Below are 20,178 nucleotides of genomic sequence, written 5' to 3' on the forward strand. Positions count from 1 at the left end.
TGAGGAGCACTATACCACACCCAGAACCATATACATCTATATACACATAGATACTCTGTTTCTCTGATCACACTCTACTGATATGGGAAATATCTTGACTGTGTTGAATGTTACATGTTTCATATGTTTCATTTAATTCTGAAGTTATTCAAATTTTATCTGAAATTGTTTTCTAATAATCCTAAACCTTACATCTCGACCACAGATTTAAAATCACCATTAACATGATGATCTGTGCTCCTTCTCCTCCTCCCCAGGTACATACTGCCAGCAGAGGGAGGTAGAGGCCATCACTGAAGGGGTGGAGGAGGATGATGCCTGTTGCTGCTGTGAGCCGGGCCACCTGCCCCACGTTCTGTCCTGCAACGCGGCCTTTAACCTGCGATGGCTGGCCTGGGAGGTCACCACCACCAAGTACCTGCTGGAGGGCTACAGCATCAGCGAGAACAATGCTGCCACCATGCTGCAGGTGTACGACCTGCGCAAACTGCTCATCACCTACTATCTGAAGGTTGTAGACCTTTTTACTTCTTATGGAAATGTAACAGACAATAACGTTTTTTGAATTTGAATTTAACCTATGATCTAAGCAGTATTTTAAACTGGGTGGTTTGAGCCCTGAATGTTGATTGGCGGAAAGCCATAGTATGTCACAACGTATACCACGGGTATGACACAAATGACTTGTTTACAGTTCTAATTAGGTTGGTAACCAGTTTATAATAGCAATAAGGCACCTCAGGGGTTTGTGGTATATGACCAATATACCCCATCTAATGGCCTGTGTTGCGTTGTGGATATGAACAGCCCTTAGCTGTGGGTTATTGAGTATATGCCACTCCCCCTCAGACCTTATTGCTCAATTATATTCATTTTTTTTTAACTTTCAGCATCTTTGTAATTCATTACCGGTTTTATTTCATAAGCAGTTAAATACATTTCATTCCATAGTAAGTCTGAGCTTGGTCTTATGCAGGCAAAAGGGAGTAGACCATAAAATCATCAATCTTCTGTTATTATTCCCTCTTGTTTCACCTCTAGAGCATAATCTACTACCTGATCCACTCCCTGAAGCTACAGACGTGGATCAAGGATTCCTCTATCACGGAGGCTCTGGTGTCCTACACCAAGTGGCACCACATAGAGAGAGACCCGGCCGTGTTCAGCGTTAAGATAGACGAGGACTACGTCCACTGCCTCCAGGGCGTCACCAGGGCCAGCTTCTGCAACGTCTATCTGGAGTGGATCCAGTACTGTGCCAACAAAATGGAGGAGGTAAGTAGAGATGTGAGATTGCAATGAACAGTACAATCATGCATGTAGACAGGAAAAACTCCAGGCCCTAGTCTAGATCATTTTTCCTGATCAGGTCATGTTGTCAAGAAAAACTTCAGGGCCTTATCATGACATGCAGTATGACCCCATGTTGTACAGTTTGGTTTCCTTGCTGCTGGTCATTTCAGTGGATGTGAACAATGACAACCTTTGACCTTTGTGCTTTGCAAGCCTGTGGACTGTGATGAGGACTCCCCTCTGGTCACTCTGTGCTATGCCTTGTCTGTGCTGGGCAGGAGATCCTTGGGGACTGCATCTCACAACATGTCCAACAGGTAAACCTTCCATAACTGTCAAATATTCATTCCTTTCATGTTAAATATGGGATTTATTACCCTCCAGGCATGGACGGTAAAAACACATCAATCTACACTAAGCTGTAGTTCCATTGAGATTCAGCCTCTACTCATGGATGGTAAAAACACATCAATCTACACTAAGCTGTAGTTCCATTGAGATTCAGCCTCTACTCATGGATGGTAAAAACACATCAATCTACACTAAGCTGTAGTTCCATTGAGATTCCAAAAGGGGGCAGCTATGGCTCTCGTGTGGTCAGGTGCCACAAAGAGGGACCTCGGTAAATTACAATTGGCTCAGAACAGGGCAGCACGGCTGGCGCTTAAATGTACACGGAGAGCTAACATTAAAGTGGAGAAGAGATTGACTTCATCGCTACTTGTTTTTGTAAGAAGTATTGACATGCTGAATGCACCGAGATGTCTTTTTAAACTACTAGCACCCAGCTCGGACACCCATGCATACCCCACAAGACATGCCACCAGAGGTCTAGTCACAGTCCCCAAGTCCAGAACAGACTATGGGAGGTGCACAGTACTACATAGAGCCATGACTACATGGAACTAGTATATTCCACATCAGGTAACTGATGCAAGTAATAGAATCAGATTTAAAAATCAGATAAAAATACACATAATGGAACAGCGTGGACTGTGAAGAGATACACACACACACACAGAGATACAGACACACGCACACACACACACACAGGTACAGACACACGCACACACACAGGTACAGACACACGCACACACACACACACAGGTACAGACACACGCACACACACACACACACACAGACACACACACAGGTACAGACACACGCATACGCACACACAGGTACAGACACACGCATACGCACACACACACACACAGACACCCACACAGGTACAGACACACGCATACGCACACACACGCACCCTACACACGTACATTGTAATGTTGTTGTCTGGGGGTTTTATACATTTTGTGTTGTAGATATGTAGTGGTGTATTAATGTTATATGATGTACTGTTTTATATTTTGTTTTATGTGTGATGTAAGTGCCTTAATGTGTTTGGACCCCAGGAAGATAGAAACCAATACAGTTGAAGTCAGAAGTTTACATACACCTCTGCCAAATAAATATAAACTCAGTTTTTCACAATTCTTGACATTTCATCCTTGTAAAAATTCCCTGTCTTAGGTCAGTTAGGATCACCACTTTATTTTAAGAATGTGAAATGTCAGAATAATAGAAGAGAGAATGATTTATTTCAGCTTTTATTTTTTTCATCAAATTCCCAGTGGGTCAGAAGTTTACATACACTCAATTAGTATTTGGTAGCATTGCCTTTAAATTGTTTAACTTGGGTCAAACGTTTTGGGTAGCCTTCCACAATAAGTTGGGTGAATTTTGGCCCATTCCTCCTGACAGAGCTGGTGTAATCGAGTCAGGTTGGTAGGCCTTCTTGCTCACCCACGCTTTTTCAGTTCTGCCCACAAATTTTCTATAGGACTGAGGTCAGAGCTTTGTAATGGCCACTCCAATACCTTGATATAGATACTTTTGTACCTGTTTTCTCCAGCGTCTTCACAAGGTTCTTAGCTGTTGTTCTGGGATTGATTTGCACTTTTCGCACCAAAGTACGTCCGTCTCTTCCTGAGCGGTATGACGGCTGAGTGGTCCCATGGTGCTTGCGTACTATTGTTTGTACAGATGAACGTGGTACCTTCAGGCATTTGGAAATTGCTCCCAAGGATGAACCAGACTTGTGGAGGCCTACAATTATTTTTCTGAGGTCTTGGCTGATTACTTTTGATTTTCCCATGATGTCAACCATATGTGAACTGATTGCCCCCCCATCTATCTTCAGAGCTCATGCTGCTAGGCGACCTAAACTGGAACGTGCTTAACACCCCAGCCATCCTACAATCTAAACTTGATGCCCTCAATCTCACACAAATTATCAATGAACCTACCAGGTACCTCCCCAAAGCCTTAAACACGCGCACCCTCATAGATATCATCCTAACCAACTTGCCCTCTAAATACACCTCTGCTGTCTTCAACCAAGATCTCAGCGATCACTGCCTCATTGCCTGCATCCGTAATGGGTCAGCGGTCAAACGACCTCCACTCACCACTGTAAAATGCTCCCTGAAACACTTCAGCGAGCAGGCCTTTCTAATAGACCTGGCCGGGGTATCCTGGAAGGATATTGATCTCATCCCATCAGTAGAGGATGCCTGGATATTTAAAAAAAATGCCTTCCTAACCATCTTAAATAAACATGCCCCATTCAAGAAATTTAGAACCAGGAACAGATATAGCCCTTGGTTCTCCCCAGACCTGACTGCCCTTAACCAACACAAAAACATCCTATGGCGTTCTGCATTAGCATCGAACAGCGCCAGTGATATGCAGCTGTTCAGGAAAGCTAGAAACCATTATACACAGGCAGTTAGAAAAGCCAAGGCTCGCTTTTTCAAGCAGAAATTTGCTTCCTGCAACACTAACTCAAAAAAGTTCTGGAACACTAAAGTCCATGGAGAATAAGAACACCTCCTCCCATCTGCTCACTGCACTGAAGATAGGAAACACTGTCACCACTGATAAATCCACCATAATTGAGAATTTCAATAAGCATTTTTCTACGGCTGGCCATGCTTTCCACCTGGCTACTCCTACCCCAGTCAACAGCACTGCACCCCCCACAGCAACTCGCCCAAGCCTTCCCCATTTCTCCTTCTCCCAAATCCGTTCAGCTGATGTTCTGAAAGAGCTGCAAAATCTGGACCCCTACAAATCAGCCGGGCTAGACAATCTGGACCCTTTCTTTCTAAAATTATCTGCCGAAATTGTTGCCACCCCTATTACTAGCCTGTTCAACCTCTCTTTCGTGTCGTCTGAGATTCCCAAAGATTGGAAAGCAGCTGCGGTCATCCCCCTCTTCAAAGGGGGGGACACTCTTGACCCAAACTGCTACAGACCTATATCTATCCTACCATGCCTTTCTAAGGTCTTCGAAAGTCACGTCCACAAACAGATTACCGACCATTTCGAATCTCACCATACCTTCTCTGCTATGCAATCTGGTTTCAGAGCTGGTCATGGGTGCACCTCAGCCACGCTCAAGGTCCTAAACGAGATCTTAACCGCCATCGATAAGAAACATTACTGTGCAGCCGTATTCATTGATCTGGCCAAGGCTTTCGACTCTGTCAATCACCACATCCTCATCGGCAGACTCGACAGCCTTGGTTTCTCAAATGATTGCCTCGCCTGGTTCACCAACTACTTCTCTGTGTCAAATCGGAGGGTCTGCTGTCCGGACCTCTGGCAGTCTCTATGGGGGTGCCACAGGGTTCAATTCTTGGACCGACTCTCTTCTCTGTATACATCAATGAGGTCGCTCTTGCTGCTGGTGAGTCTCTGATCCACCTCTACACAGACGACACCATTATGTATACTTCTGGCCCTTCTTTGGACATTGTGTTAACAACCCTCCAGGTAAGCTTCAATGCCATACAACTCTCCTTCCGTGGCCTCCAATTGCTCTTAAATACAAGTAAAACTAAATGCATGCTCTTCAACCGATCGCTACCTGCACCTACCCGCCTGTCCAACATCACTACTCTGGACGGCTCTGACTTAGAATACGTGGACAACTACAAATACTTAGGTGTCTGGTTAGACTGTAAACTCGCCTTCCAGACCCATATCAAACATCTCCAATCCAAAGTTAAATCTAGAATTGGCTTCCTATTTCGCAACACAGCATCCTTCACTCATGCTGCCAAACATACCCTTTTAAAACTGACCATCCTACCAATCCTCGACTTTGGCGATGTCATTTACAAAATAGCCTCCAATACCCTACTCAACAAATTGGATGCAGTCTATCACAGTACAATCCGTTTTGTCACCAACGCCCCTTATACTACCCACCATTGCGACCTGTACGCTCTCGTTGGCTGGCCCTCGCTTCATACTCGTCGCCAAACCCACTGGCTCCATGTCATCTACAAGACCCTGCTAGGTAAAGTCCCCCCCTTATCTCAGCTCGCTGGTCACCATAGCATCTCCCACCTGTAGCACACACTCCAGCAGGTATATCTCTCTAGTCACCCCCAAAACCAATTCTTTCTTTGGCCGCCTCTCCTTCCAGTTCTCTGCTGCCAAGGACTGGAACAAACTACAAAAATCTCTGAAACTGGAAACACTTATCTCCCTCACTAGCTTTAAGCACCAACTGTCAGAGCAGCTCACAGATTACTGCACCTGTACATAGCCCACCTATAATTTAGCCCAAACAACTACCTCTTTCCCTACTGTATTTAATTAATTTATTTATTTTGCTCCTTTGCACCCCCATTATTTTTATTTCTACTTTGCACATTCTTCCATTGCAAATTTACCATTCCAGTGTTTTACTTGCTATATTGTATTTACTTTGCCACCATGGCCTTTTTTGCCTTTACCTCCCTTATCTCACCTCATTTGCTCACATCGTATATAGACTTGTTTATACTGTATTATTGACTGTATGTTTGTTTTACTCCATGTGTAACTCTGTGTTGTTGTATGTGTCGAACTGCTTTGCTTTATCTTGGCCAGGTCACAATTGTAAAGGTGAAATATGTAAAGGTGAAATATAATTGTAAAAGGTGAAATATATATATATATATATATATATATATATATATTTTTTTTTTTTAAAGGTACACCTCCAATTGACTCAGGCTAATTGACATAATTTATCAGAAGCTTCTAAAGCCATGACATTTTCTGGAATTTTCCAAGCGGTTTAATCTTGATACTCCCCACCCCGGATCCGGGATCATGAATAAAGCCTCAGGCTCATTAGCATAACGCAACGTTAACAATTTCTGAAAATCGCAAATAAAATGAAAATAATGCACCTGCTCTCAAGCTTAGCCTTGTCTTAACAACACTGTCATCTCAGATTTTCAAAATATGCTTTTGAACCATAGCAAATCACTAATTTGTGTAAGAGTATGCTAAGCTAGCTTAGCATTTTGAGTAGCATTTAGCACGCAACATTTTCACAAAAACCAGATAACCAAATAAATAAAATCATTTACCTTTGAAGAGCTTCGGATGTTTTCAATGAGGAGACTCTCAGTTACATAGCAAATGTTCAGTTTTTCCTGAAAGAATCTTTGTGTAGGAGAAATCGCTCCGTTTTGTACATCACATTTGGCTACCGAAACGAACCAAAAATTCAGTCACCAAAACGTCAAACTTTTTCCGAATTAACTCCATAATATCGACCGAAACATGGCAAACGTTGTTTGGAATCAATCCTCAAGGTGTTTTTTCACATATCTCTTCATTGATATGCAGTTCGTGGAAGCCTGCTTTCCCCTCAGAATCGCATGGAAAAATACCAGCAGCTGAAAAAGACGCACCAATTTCGACGGAGGACACCGGGCGGACACCTGGAAAATGTAGTCTCTTATGGTCAATCTTCCAATGATATGCCTACAAATACGTCACAATGCTGCAGACACCTTGGGGAAACGACAGAAAAGGCAGGCTCATTCCTCTCGCATTCACAGCCATATAAGGAGACAATGGAAAACGGAGCCTCAAAAATCCTGTTGGTTTCCTGGTTGCAGTTTCATCTTGGTTTTGCCTGTAGCTCCCGTTCTAGGGCACCCACAGAGAATATCTTTGCAGTTCTGGAAAATTCAGAGTGTTTTCTTTCCAAAGCTATCAATTATATGCATAGTCGAGCATCTTTTTGTGACAAAATATCTTGTTTAAAACGGGAACGTTTTTCATCCAAAAATGAAATTGCGCCCCTAGAGTTTCAAGAGGTTAAAGGCAAAGTCAACTTAGCGTACGTAAACTTCTGACTGGAATTGTGATAACAGTGAATTATAGGTGAAATAATCTGTCTGTAAACAATTGTTGGAAAAATGACTTGTGTCATGCACAAAGTAGATGTCCTAACCGACTTTCCAAAACTATAGTCTGTTAACAAGAAAATTGTAGAGTTGTTGAAAAATGAGTTTTAATGACTCCAACCTAAGTGTATGTAAACTTCCAACTTCAACTGTACAAATACACTGTAGTATCACAGTGGTACGCAAGTCTGCTTAAACTCTAACCCTCTGTTTGTTGTAATGTGTTTGCTGTAATGTGATTAAAAAAGACAATGCTCCCTTTCTCTGTCTCTCTAACTCAGTTTGGAGTCCTTCTTGTATGGGTTCAACACTCTGTTCAAAGGAGACTTCCGTATCGCCACTAAAGATGAGTGGGTGTTCACGGATATGGATCTGCTGCAGAAAGTGGTGGCCCCAGGTGTGAGGATGAGTCTCAAGCTCCATCAGGTATTCACAATAGCCTATCTTGAAGACAATAACATCTGCTCTCTTGTTCCCTTATTGAAGTAGAATATGTAGGTGACTGTACATTTAACCTTAAACTCTTCCTGTGCATTCTCAGTGGACTGTACATGTTTCTATTAACCATGGTATCTTGCTGTACAGTGCCTTCAGAAAGTATTCACACCACTTTACTTTTTCTAAATGTTGAGTTAAACTGAATTTAAAATGGATTAAATGCCCTACACATAATACCCCATAATGTCAACATGGAATTAGCTGTCTACAAATTAATTAAAAATGAAAAGTGTAAATGTCTCGAGTCAATAAGTATTCAACTCCTTTGTTATGGCAAGCCTAAATATGTTCAGGAGTAAAAATGTGCTTAGCAAGTCACATACAGTGCCTTGTGAAAGTATTCGGCCCCCTTGAACTTTGCGACCTTTTGCCACATTTCAGGCTTCAAACATAAAGATATAAAACTGTATTTTATTGTGAAGAATCAACAACAAGTGGGACACAATCATGAAGTGGAACGACATTTATTGGATATTTCAAACTTTTTTAACAAATCAAAAACTGAAAAATTGGGCGTGCAAAATTATTCAGCCCCCTTAAGTTAATACTTTGTAGCGCCACCTTTTGCTGCGATTACAGCTGTAAGTCGCTTGGGGTATGTCTCTATCAGTTTTACACATCGAGAGACTGAAATTTTTTCCCATTCCTCCTTGCAAAACAGCTCGAGCTCAGTGAGGTTGGATGGAGAGCATTTGTGAACAGCAGTTTTCAGTTCTTTCCACAGATTCTCGATTGGATTCAGGTCTGGACTTTGACTTGGCCATTCTAACACCTGGATATGTTTATTTTTGAACTATTCCATTGTAGATTTTGCTTTATGTTTTGGATCATTGTCTTGTTGGAAGACAAATCTCTGTCCCAGTCTCAGGTCTTTTGCAGACTCCATCAGGTTTTCTTCCAGAATGGTCCTGTATTTGGCTCCATCCATCTTCCCATCAATTTTAACCATCTTCCCTGTCCCTGCTGAAGAAAAGCAGGCCCAAACCATGATGCTGCCACCACCATGTTTGACAGTGGGGATGGTGTGGTCAGGGTGATGAGCTGTGTTGCTTTTACGCCAAACATAACGTTTTGCATTGTTGTCAAAAAGTTCAATTTTGGTTTCATCTGACCAGAGCACCTTCTTCCACATGTTTGGTGTGTCTCCCAGGTGGCTTGTGGCAAACTTTAAACGACACTTTTTATGGATATCTTTAAGAAATGGCTTTCTTCTTGCCACTCTTCCATAAAGGCCAGATTTGTGCAATATACGACTGATTGTTGTCCTATGGACAGAGTCTCCCACCTCAGCTGTAGATCTCTGCAGTTCATCCAGAGTGATCATGGGCCTCTTGGCTGCATCTCTGATCAGTCTTCTCCTTGTATGAGCTGAAAGTTTAGAGGGACGGTCAGGTCTTGGTAGATTTGCAGTGGTCTGATACTCCTTCCATTTCAATATTATCGCTTGCACAGTGCTCCTTGGGATGTTTAAAGCTTGGGAAATCTTTTTGTATCCAAATCCGGCTTTAAACTTCTTCACAACAGTATCTCGGACCTGCCTGGTGTGTTCCTTGTTCTTCATGATGCTCTCTGCGCTTTTAACGGACCTCTGAGACTATCACAGTGCAGGTGCATTTATACGGAGACTTGATTACACACAGGTGGATTGTATTTATCATCATTAGTCATTTAGGTCAACATTGGATCATTCAGAGATCCTCACTGAACTTCTGGAGAGAGTTTGCTGCACTGAAAGTAAAGGGGCTGAATAATTTTGCACGCCCAATTTTTCAGTTTTTGATTTGTTAAAAAAGTTTGAAATATCCAATAAATGTCGTTCTACTTCATGATTGTGTCCCACTTGTTGTTGATTCTTCACAAAAAAATACAGTTTTATAACTTTATGTTTGAAGTCTGAAATGTGGCAAAAGGTCGCAAAGTTCAAGGGGGCCGAATACTTTCGCAAGGCACTGTAATAAGTTGCATGGACTGTGTGCACTAATAGTGTTAAACATGATTTTTTAATGACTACCTCATCTCTGGACTCCACACATACAATGGTCTGTAAGGTCCCTCAGTTGAGCAGTGAATTTCAAACACAGATTCAACCACAAAGACCAAAGAGATTTTCCAATGCCTCGCAAAGAAGGGTACCTATTTGTAGATTATTAAACAATATATATTTATATATCCCTTTGAGCATGGTGAAGTTATTAATTACACTTTGGATTGTGAATCAATACACCCAGTCACTACAAAGATACAGGCATCCTCCCTAACTCAGTTGCCAGAGAGGAAGGAAACCACTCAGGGATTTCATGATGAGTGAATTGAAAATTGTTACAGAGTTTAATGGCTGCGATAGGAGAACACCGAGGATTGATCAACAACATTGTAGTTACTCCACAATACTAACCCAAATGTAAAGAAGGAAGCCTGTACAGAATAAAAAATATTCCAAAACATGCATCCTGTTTGTCCTAAATACAAACTGTTATGTTTTTGGCAAATCTAGTACAACATACAGTATTACTGAGTACCTTTTTTTCAAGCATAGTGTGGCTGCATCATGTTATGGGTATTCTGGTAATCGTTAAGGACTGAGGAGTTTTTCAGGATAAAAAAGACGGAATGGCGCTAAGCACCAAATCTACACTGGAGTTTCTTACCAAGAAGACAGTAAATGTTACTGAGTGGCCGAGTTAGATTTTCAAGTAGATTTAAGTAAAAACTAAGACCTGAACATGGTTGTCTAGCAATGATCAACAACCAATATGACAAAGATTGAAGAATTTTGAAAATAATAATGGGCAAATGTTGCACAATCCATGTGTGGAAAGCTCTTAGAGACTTACTCGCAGCTGTAATCACTGCCAAAGGTGATTCTAACGTCTATTAAAATATAAATATATATATATATATTTAACCATATATATATATATATATATATATATATATATATATATATATATATATATATTTAACCAGGCAAGTCAGTAAAGAACAAATTCTTATTTACAATGACGGCCTACCCCGGACGACGCTGGGCCAATTGTGCGCCACCCTATGGGACTCCCAATCACGGCCAGATGTGATGCAGCCTAGATTCGAAACCAGGTACTGCATTGATGCCACTTGCATTGAAAAGCAGTGTCTTAGACCACTGCACCACTCTATTGACTCAGGGGGTTGAATACTTATATATCTAATTCATTTTTCATATATATATTTTTTTATACAAATGTTTGAATGTTCTTCCACTTTAACATTATAGAATATTTTGTGTAGATTCTTGACAAACACATTAAATTAAATCCATTTCTATCCCACTTTGTAACACAACAAAATGTGGAAAAAGTCTAGGGTTGTGAATACTTTCTGAAGGCACTTTAGGGTAGAGCTGCAAAGATTGATTTATTTAGGCCAGGATGCAATCAAAGGCGCATTGTCGATAAGTGCACTGACTGCACTTTGCTTTTAAAGGTTATTTACCCTTGAGCTGACATCTGCAGCGTTTATTGTGAATGTGATTCCCGCAAATGTCAAGAGAAATTGCCTTTAAAAGGAGCAATTCATGGGTAAAAGCGGCGGATGTCGGCTCCAGTGCAAATTGCGCTATAAAAGTTTGACAATGCTCTGTTAATTGAATCCTGTCCTTTAAGTGGTTCAGTAAATCCCTAAAATAAAGCTTTTACTTATGGCGGTTCTACTTACTGCTCTGTTCCTTGGTTGTTCTCAGGACCACTTCACATGTCTGGAGGAGACCGAGGAGCCAGCCATCTTGTACGAGGCCATTAGTAACTACAAGACCAGTCTGGTGATCTGCCATGAAAGCGACCCAGCCTGGAGGAAGGCAGTTCTGTCCAGCCGGGACACTCTTCTCACACTGAGACACATGGTGGATGACGGCACGGACGAGTACAAGATCATCATGCTCTACAAACGCCACCTCAGCTTCAAGGTCATTAAGGTGGGTGTGGCATTTTCCCCACCAATGGTTAAAAAACTTCACCCCAGATTGGAATGAACAGTTGTGCCGAACACATGATGAATTCCAAGCCCCTATTCTGTAGCCACTTCTGTAGATCAGTGAGGAGTGTATAAAGTAAGCAATATGGCAGTTTTTCTACCAACCAATAGGCAAGATGAAGCTATTACGATATTGCTTACATATATCCAGTCCTTTCAGATCTATAGAAATGCCTATGGTATTATAGTTCAAACTGGAATTATTCAGCATTGCTGTCTATTCAAGCTGTGTGAAGCTGTCTGGAACATGAGATGAAGTTACACTGATGTGCCTTCAAAAAGTATTCACACCCCTTGACTTTTTCCACATTTTATGGTGTTACAAAGTGGGATTCAATTGTATTTAATTGTAATTTCTTGTCAACAATCTACCCAAAATACTCTGTCAAAGTGGAAGAAAAATGATCAAATATGTATAAAAATATATTTTAAAAAAAAATGAAGAAAAAAATACTATATCTTAATTAGATAAGTATTCAACCCCCTGAGTCAATACATGTTAGAATCACCTTTGACAGCAAATACACCTGTGAGCCTTTCTGGGTATGGCTCTAATAGCTTTCCATACCTGGTTGATTGGTTGATAATCATTGCTAGACAACCATTTTCAGGTCTTGACATAGACTTTCAAGCAGATTAAGTCCAAACTGTAACTCAGATTCTCAGGAACATTCATTGTCTTCTTGGTAAGCAACTCCAGTGTAGATTTGGCCTTGTGTTTTTGGTTATTGTCCTGCTGAAAGGTGAATTAATCTCCCAGTGTCTGGTGGAAAGCTTTTTATCCTGAAAAATTCCTCAGTCCTTAATGATTTCAAGCATACACATAACATGATGCAGCTACCACTATATTTGAAAATATGGAAAGTGGTACTCAGTAATGTGTTGTATTGGATTTGGCAAAAACATAACACTTTGAATTCAATACAAAAGGAAATTGCTTTGCCAAATTGTTTTGCAGTATTACTTTAGTGCCTTGTTGCAAACAGGATGCATGTTTTGGAATTTGTGTATTTTGTACAGGCTTCCTTCTTTTCACTCTGTCAATTAGGTTAGTATTGTGGATTAACTACAATGTTGTTGATCCATCTTCAGTGTTCTCCTATCAAAGCCATTCAACTCTAACTGTTTTAAAGTCACCATTGGCCTCATGGTGAAATCCCTGAACAGTTTCTTTTCTCTGGAGTCCTGTCTGTACCTTTGTTGTGACTGGGTGTATTGATACACCATCCAAAGTGTAATTAGTAACTTCACCATGCTCAAAGGGATATTAAATGTCTACTTTTTCTATTATTACCCATCTACCAGTAAGTGCCCTTAAAAACCTCCCTGGTCTTTGTGGTTGAATCTGTATTTGAAATGTACTGCTCGACTGAGGGACCTTACAGATAATTGTATACGTGGGGTACAGAGATCATGTTAAACTATTATTGAACACAGAGTGAGTCCATGCAACTTATTATGTAACTTGTTAGGCAAATGCTTACTCCTGAACATATGCAGGCTTGCCATAACAAAGGGGTTGAATACTTATTAACCTAAGACATTTCCGTTTTTTGGGGGGTATTGTGTGTAGGCCAGTGACAAAAACCTAAATTTAATCCATTTATTATTTATTAATCCATTTTAAATTCAGTCTGAAACACAAAATATAGAAAAGGTGCTGTGAATATTTTCATAAGGCACTGTATATTAATAGAGTTTAGAGTGAGCAGTGTGGGGTAGACGAGTTGTTGGTTTGGTTAATGAAGTAAAGAAATTTTATCCAAATGGATCTGCCATATCCAATTGATTTAAAATGGTGATTTAATCAGAGTAAAGAAATGTGGAATTGGACAAGGTGTGTGATGTGTTTTCAGGTGTCAATAGTACTACCCTGATCCCTTTCTCTGCCATCGCCAGTAGTCATGATTTAATCATAGTATCATAGTTGATTAAAATGGTGATTTAAATCAAAGAAGTATGGATTTGGACTGTCATGTGTATTCAGATGTCAGTAATACTACCCTGTTCATCCTCTCCTCTCTTCTAGATCAATAAGGAGTGTGTAAGGGGCCTGTGGGCCGGCCAGCAGCAGGAGCTGGTGTTCTTGCGCAACCGCAACCCAGAGCGAGGCAGCATCCAGAACTCCAAGCAGGCCCTGCGAAACATGATCAACTCGTCATGCGACCAGCCACTGGGCTACCCCATGTACGTGTCCCCCCTCACCACATCCTACATGGGCACCCACAAGCAGCTGAGGAGTATCTGGGGCGGCCCTCTCAGCCTGGACAGCATCAGGACCTGGCTCTTCTCCAAGTGGCTGCGGTGAGTGCTGGCTGCCAAGGGGAAGCAGAAGGGTACCCTTTATCAGCCAGTCTGCTAGAGCTCTGCTCCCCTGTGGATGGAATCCAATCAGGGATGTTTCTGCTGTGACAGCACCACTCTTTCCAAACCCTATAGGGCTAAAGTGCTGCGACATGTTTGGCTGCATCCAGAGAGATTGAAATAACTAACTGACCATTAGCATCTTCTGTTAGGCTAATGGAACTTTTATGTTTAGAGTGTTTATTGGGTGGAGGCACAGCTGCACTGTGTAAGCTTTTTATAGGTCCATGCTTTCGATTGACATTATCAATCCAGATTCATTGCCCTTGAGTTAAACAACATTTTAATAGTGCTGTCGAACGGCATATAAAGGTAACATAGGGCTACTGTGTGTGTGTTGTGTTGCAGGGTGCGGAAGGATAACCTGACCAGTTGTAACAGTGGTGTGAACATGGAGGATGTGGACTGCGCAGGGGGCTCCTCTTCTCTGAGCCACAACCCAAACTCCATCACCTCCCAGAGCCTGAGTCTTTACCAGGCCAGGCCCAACAGGACCTCTCACGCCAATAGGCAGCACGCTGCAGGTTTGGTTCACCAGCTTTTCTCTACTGGAGATGCACACGTATGCTCAACAAATGCAATATATGATACGTTTAAAGGGATGGTTCACCCAAGTTACTAATTTACATATTGGTTTCCTTACCATGAAAGCATTACACATCTAAGTAGAGTACATTGATGTGTCTTGCACAGCTATGTTCAGGGTTCAGCCATGTTAGGTTCTGACAGCCATGTTCAGGGTTCTGCCATGTTAGGTTCTGACAGCCATGTTCAGGGTTCTGCCATGTTAGGTTCTGACAGCCATGTTCAGGGTTCTGCCATGTTAGGTTCTGCCAGCCATGTTCAGGGTTCTGCCATGTTAGGTTCTGCCAGCCATGTTCAGGGTTCTGCCATGTTAGGTTCTGCCAGCCATGTTCAGGGTTCTGCCATGTTAGGTTCTGACAGCCATGTTCAGGGTTCTGCCATGTTAGGTTCTGACAGCCATGTTAGGTTCTGAAATGTTAGGTGGTGACAGCTATGTTCAGGGTTCTGCCATGTTAGGTTGTGACAGCTATGTTCATGGTTCTGAAATGTTAGGTTGTGACAGCTATGTTCATGGGTCTGCCATGTTAGGGTCTGACACTGACTGTGTCTTCTTGTCTTTATGTGCATCCATCCAGCCAGGAGAGAGTACCGGAGCCGCTCAGTGCAGCCCCAGAGCCAGCGGCCTCCAGTCACCAGCCAGTCAGGGCCTATCCTGGACAGTCAGCAGGTGTCAGCTTCTGCCAACGGCCTGGTGCAGCGCCTCTCCAATAGCCAGCTGTCCTTCAACACCTCCATCGCCTCCATCTTCTCCCAGGTGCCGCGGCTCTCCACGGCCGGGGGCCAACTGAGCTCCCAGCTCCAGGCTGCAGCCCACCACCGTTCAAGCCAGGTGTCCTCCTCCAGCTCCACCCTCAGCCTGCTGTTCGGCAAGAGGAGCTTCTCCAGTGGTCTGGTCATTTCCGGCTTGTCGGCGGCCGAGGGGGGCAACACCACGGACACGCAGTCGTCCAGCAGCGTCAACATCGCCATGGGTGGACCCTCCTGCCGGTCCACTAGCCGAGCCACACAGGTAGAAGCTACAGCTCAATAACATATTTAGTAGCATTTATTAAGCTTAATTCAAGAGACTATATTAACGTTTAACTATGTTGTGGTTATCTATGTTAGCATTTAATGTCAACAGTTGATTGAGGACACTTATCAGACGTGTCAGAACCTTTAAATAAGTCAAATTAAACTAAATTAGCTTTTTAGTTGGTACAATGCGTCAAATTTCAGATTGTATTAAATAAATGCAATTAAATAATTCTGAATAAATTAAGAATTTTCTATCTTTTCTATGTTGCTCCCAGTGGACATCAGAGCCCTACGAGAGTATAGATGCAACCTACTCCAACACTCCCAATGGCGCGAAAGACAACAAGCCTTCAAGTGACAAAGGCTGCACACAGGTCGCAGATAAGAGCCAGGAGGACACAACAACTTCTGAAACCCACGAACTTCCAGAGCAAAAGACTATCTGAGACCACCAACACCTACCTCACTCCGCAGCATGTTCAGCCCCAGTGTTCTGAATGTAAACAACAATGCCTGTTGCTCGAGTGACAAAATAAACTTTTTTGTAAGGAAGACAACTCCTGCACCGTTCATGATCCTACACCGGGAGGGTTGTCCAAAGGGTTGTGAATTATGTGATGTGTCAATAGTGTACTAAAAACTCATAAACACTTAACAAAATAAACACATTCAAAGGTTCAGTCGTGTTTAGGGTGTCGCTGGATCACTGGATTCATTTCATACTGTGGAGTAAATGTGAACAATAATCAGATCACTTTAAGGATATATCTGGTGCATGAGATATGGGCACTTTCCATGGACTGATGTTCATTTTTCACTATGTGCTCAGTTTACCAATAAAAAACCTAACAAAAAGGTGCTTGAAACAAAGTTTTGAGCGTTCATAAATTGGAAAATATTTTGTCACTTTCTAAAGGTTGTATCTCTATTGGTTGGTGAGGTGCTAGCTGGGAAAGTAGAACGCTTAAGCCTTTTCTCAATTGTGCAAAAGTAAGTCCTCTCCTCGACTCCTCCATCTTCCTCTCCTCCATGACCCGGAAACTGATAATTGGTCGCCATATGTAGGAGTGTAATTTTGTTAATAGGTGAACAGAGGAGTTTGCTCCTCTCCTCGATTGCCTCTGCAGAGGATTCACGGGTGTATCCTACCGCAGATGTTTCGTCGTAGGAGAAAAGCATGCATATGTTTAAAAACAATACACAACTGATCTTTTTAGTATAGATTGTCTAGCACACCTCCATATGTTTATTTTTACCACACTAAGGGTCTTGCCCATTAACCCTCTGAATGGCACACATACACAATCCATGTCTCAATTGTCCCAAGGCTTAAAAATCCTTCTTTAACCTGTATTTTCCCCTTCATCTACACTGATTGAAGTGGATTTACCAGTGACATCAATAAGGGATCATAGGTTTCACCTGGATTCACCTGGTCAGTCTATGTAATGGAAAGAGCAGGCGTCATAATGTTTTATGCACTCCGTGTATATAAAACAGGAAAATCCTGTTTCTGACTGCAATGGGCCCCACTGTGCTCTTTAAAGGACCTTTATATCAAATAGTGTCTGTTACAGGTGAGTAGGTTTCAAAATGTATAAGAATACTGGGAGAGATGGAGACCCGCACAGTCGGAAATGAGGAAAAACGGGTTTAAATGCAAAAATAGAGATGATTTATTGGGACATAATGATGCCCGAAAAGTTCATAATGTAAGGTGAAAAAACTAAAACGTTTCGGCATCAAGCCATTAGGGTTGCGTTCAGTATGCCAGAACGGTACGCAATGTTGAATTCAACAGACACAGAAACGGTACTGTACTGAACAACCAGTTAAAAAATGTTGTGATTATGGTGGCCCAGAGGACAGTTACCATATTATGGTGTGCTGCACGAGTTTTGCGAATTCAGATGGTCACACCCATATTGATCAGGCCAAATCCAGCAAATGATCTTACTAGATCATGTCCCAAAGGGAGATGTCGAACCGAGTCGACTGGAAGTCAACCAAAATAAAGGCATAGTGTGTATGGGAGAATGGAGGTTTAAAAACGGATGGATTGCTGCATCATGTGTATAGCTAACACACATGACTTACACACATAGTGCAACATGCAATACAACAGATCCAATTTTCTCTAAATCCAGTTTGTTAAAAGGTGTAGAATGTGCTCTGATATTAGAGAGCCAGAGTTTGTTAACCAGTGGTGAAATAACAGTTGTCATCAGTTGCACAATATCACACCAATATTATGGTGTACATGACAGGAGGCTGGTGAGGGGAGGACAGCTCATAATAATGACTGGAATGAAGTGAATGGAATGGTATCAAACACAAGGAAACCATGATGCGGTTTTCCACTGGAATGGAATGGTATTAATGGGTCAATACCATTCCATTCCAGTCATTACTGGTCCTTTGTAGTTCAGTTGGTAAGTGCATGGTACTTGTAACACCAGGCTAGTGGATTCAATTACAGGGACCACCCATACTTAAAATGTATGAATGCATGACTTTAAGTCACTTTAAAATAAAAGACAATACATTGCATATATTATTCATATGATCCCGGCGTCCTCCCCAATAAAGATGCCACCAGTCGCTTGTGGTGCACATGCTTAATGTTGAATGCATTCAGATATAAGGCTGGATCTAATGTTGCCCGTCTGATGCCAATGCTACAATGGATTCATTAAACGTCTCTAGATTAGCTGAGGTGATTTGTCGTGTGAAACGCTCTATCTAGAAACAATTTGTCCTTGATTGCGAAACGTGTATCATCCAAAAAGAACTTTACAAAATAAAATATAGACTTACTTACTGTTAGCTGTTTTACCACAGATGTGTGTGACACAGCTTCGAGACAAATGTCTTTGTGTTCCCGAGTTTCCATTTAGCTAAGGAAGTATCACAGTTCAGTTTTATGTGCAACGCATAACACCTATGTGTGGTTAAATGGCGCACAGTAAATTTACCTTCTGTATTGGTAAAATTATTTTGGGGTGATATGAAATTAGTTTCTGGGGTTTCTAAAACCGTATAACACGCGATCTTTATTAACTTTTGAAAGAGCGTTGGGATTGTTGTACACATTGGCTGCACTGTGGTTGAGAGCAAGATCTAATGTAGAACGAGAAAAAGAGCCTGCAAATTATAGAAAAGCAGTTGGGAAATGAATGTTTCAATTTCAGATACTTATTATTAAGTCAATGAATGTGAATAAATGGAGGTGGTTAACTTCTAACCCCAGTGCCATATCTGCAGTGGCAAACATTTTGATTGTGCCAAAATCTTGCACATCCAATATTCTACTAATTATGGCAGTGCGATACATGCTTTATATATTGTACATTTCATGCATATACATTTGAACAAAGAACATCACATTTGGGGTTAGATTCAACCCAATCGCCCTTTGCAGGCTATGCACCTATTAAAGGCAATTTTTCCGTGTTCACGGAGACCGGAAAGGCTGCATAATATTTTTTATTTAATTAGGCAAGTCAGTTAAATAGCAAATTATTATTTACAATGACGACCAAACCCGGACGACGCTGGGCCAATTGTGCCCCACACTATGGGACTCTCAATGACTGCCGGATGTGATGCAGTTTGGATATCGGCTGAATCGGAAATTACCATTAAATGTCAATCGGGCTATAATGGGATCTTCCTCGATCACTATTGGGTACAGAGATAAATTGCAAAGGTGTCTCAGGCAGTATTTGGAGTATCTAAATATGGTGTAACCTAAACCTACAGTGGTGTAAACTACTTAAGTCGTTCTTTACTTTACTATTTATATGTTTGACAACTTTTACTTCAATACATTCCTAAAGAAAAGAAGAAAAAAAAAGAAAACGGTGCCTTCGTGTTTGTTTAACATAAGGAATTTTAAATGATTTTTACTTTTGATACTTGAGTACAGTATATTTAAAACCAAATACGTTTTGACTTTTACTGAAGTAGTATTTTACTGGGTGACTTTTACTTTAGTCATTTTCTATTAAGAAATCTTTACTTTTACTAAAGTTTGACAATTGGCTACTTTTTCCACCACTGCCGATCAATGTATAGAGAGAGAGCAGTGCTGTAAGAGGGTGCAACCCAGAAATTAGATGAGCGCTCTACCATCTATGCCAAAAACCTCTGCCTC

General features: G+C 41.6%; 1 protein-coding gene across 1 annotated transcript in view; it reads left to right on the top strand.

Moving 5' to 3' along the window:
- The window catches only part of pcnx2 (pecanex 2), a 33,921-nt gene extending 17,035 nt beyond the window's left edge, over positions 1-16,886 (top strand). Inside the window, exons 26-34 of the mRNA XM_064950318.1 lie at positions 258-511; positions 1,042-1,275; positions 1,507-1,610; positions 7,832-7,976; positions 11,767-11,997; positions 14,086-14,360; positions 14,769-14,944; positions 15,581-16,014; positions 16,298-16,886. Of these exons, the coding sequence (XP_064806390.1) occupies positions 258-511; positions 1,042-1,275; positions 1,507-1,610; positions 7,832-7,976; positions 11,767-11,997; positions 14,086-14,360; positions 14,769-14,944; positions 15,581-16,014; positions 16,298-16,468 (2,024 nt within the window). The 3' untranslated portion in view covers positions 16,469-16,886. The remainder of the gene's footprint in view (positions 1-257; positions 512-1,041; positions 1,276-1,506; positions 1,611-7,831; positions 7,977-11,766; positions 11,998-14,085; positions 14,361-14,768; positions 14,945-15,580; positions 16,015-16,297) is intronic.
- The last annotated feature ends 3,292 nt before the right edge of the window (positions 16,887-20,178 follow it).

The sequence above is a fragment of the Oncorhynchus masou genome, chromosome 31 (assembly GCF_036934945.1).
Source record: "Oncorhynchus masou masou isolate Uvic2021 chromosome 31, UVic_Omas_1.1, whole genome shotgun sequence".
Classification (NCBI taxonomy): domain Eukaryota; kingdom Metazoa; phylum Chordata; class Actinopteri; order Salmoniformes; family Salmonidae; genus Oncorhynchus; species Oncorhynchus masou.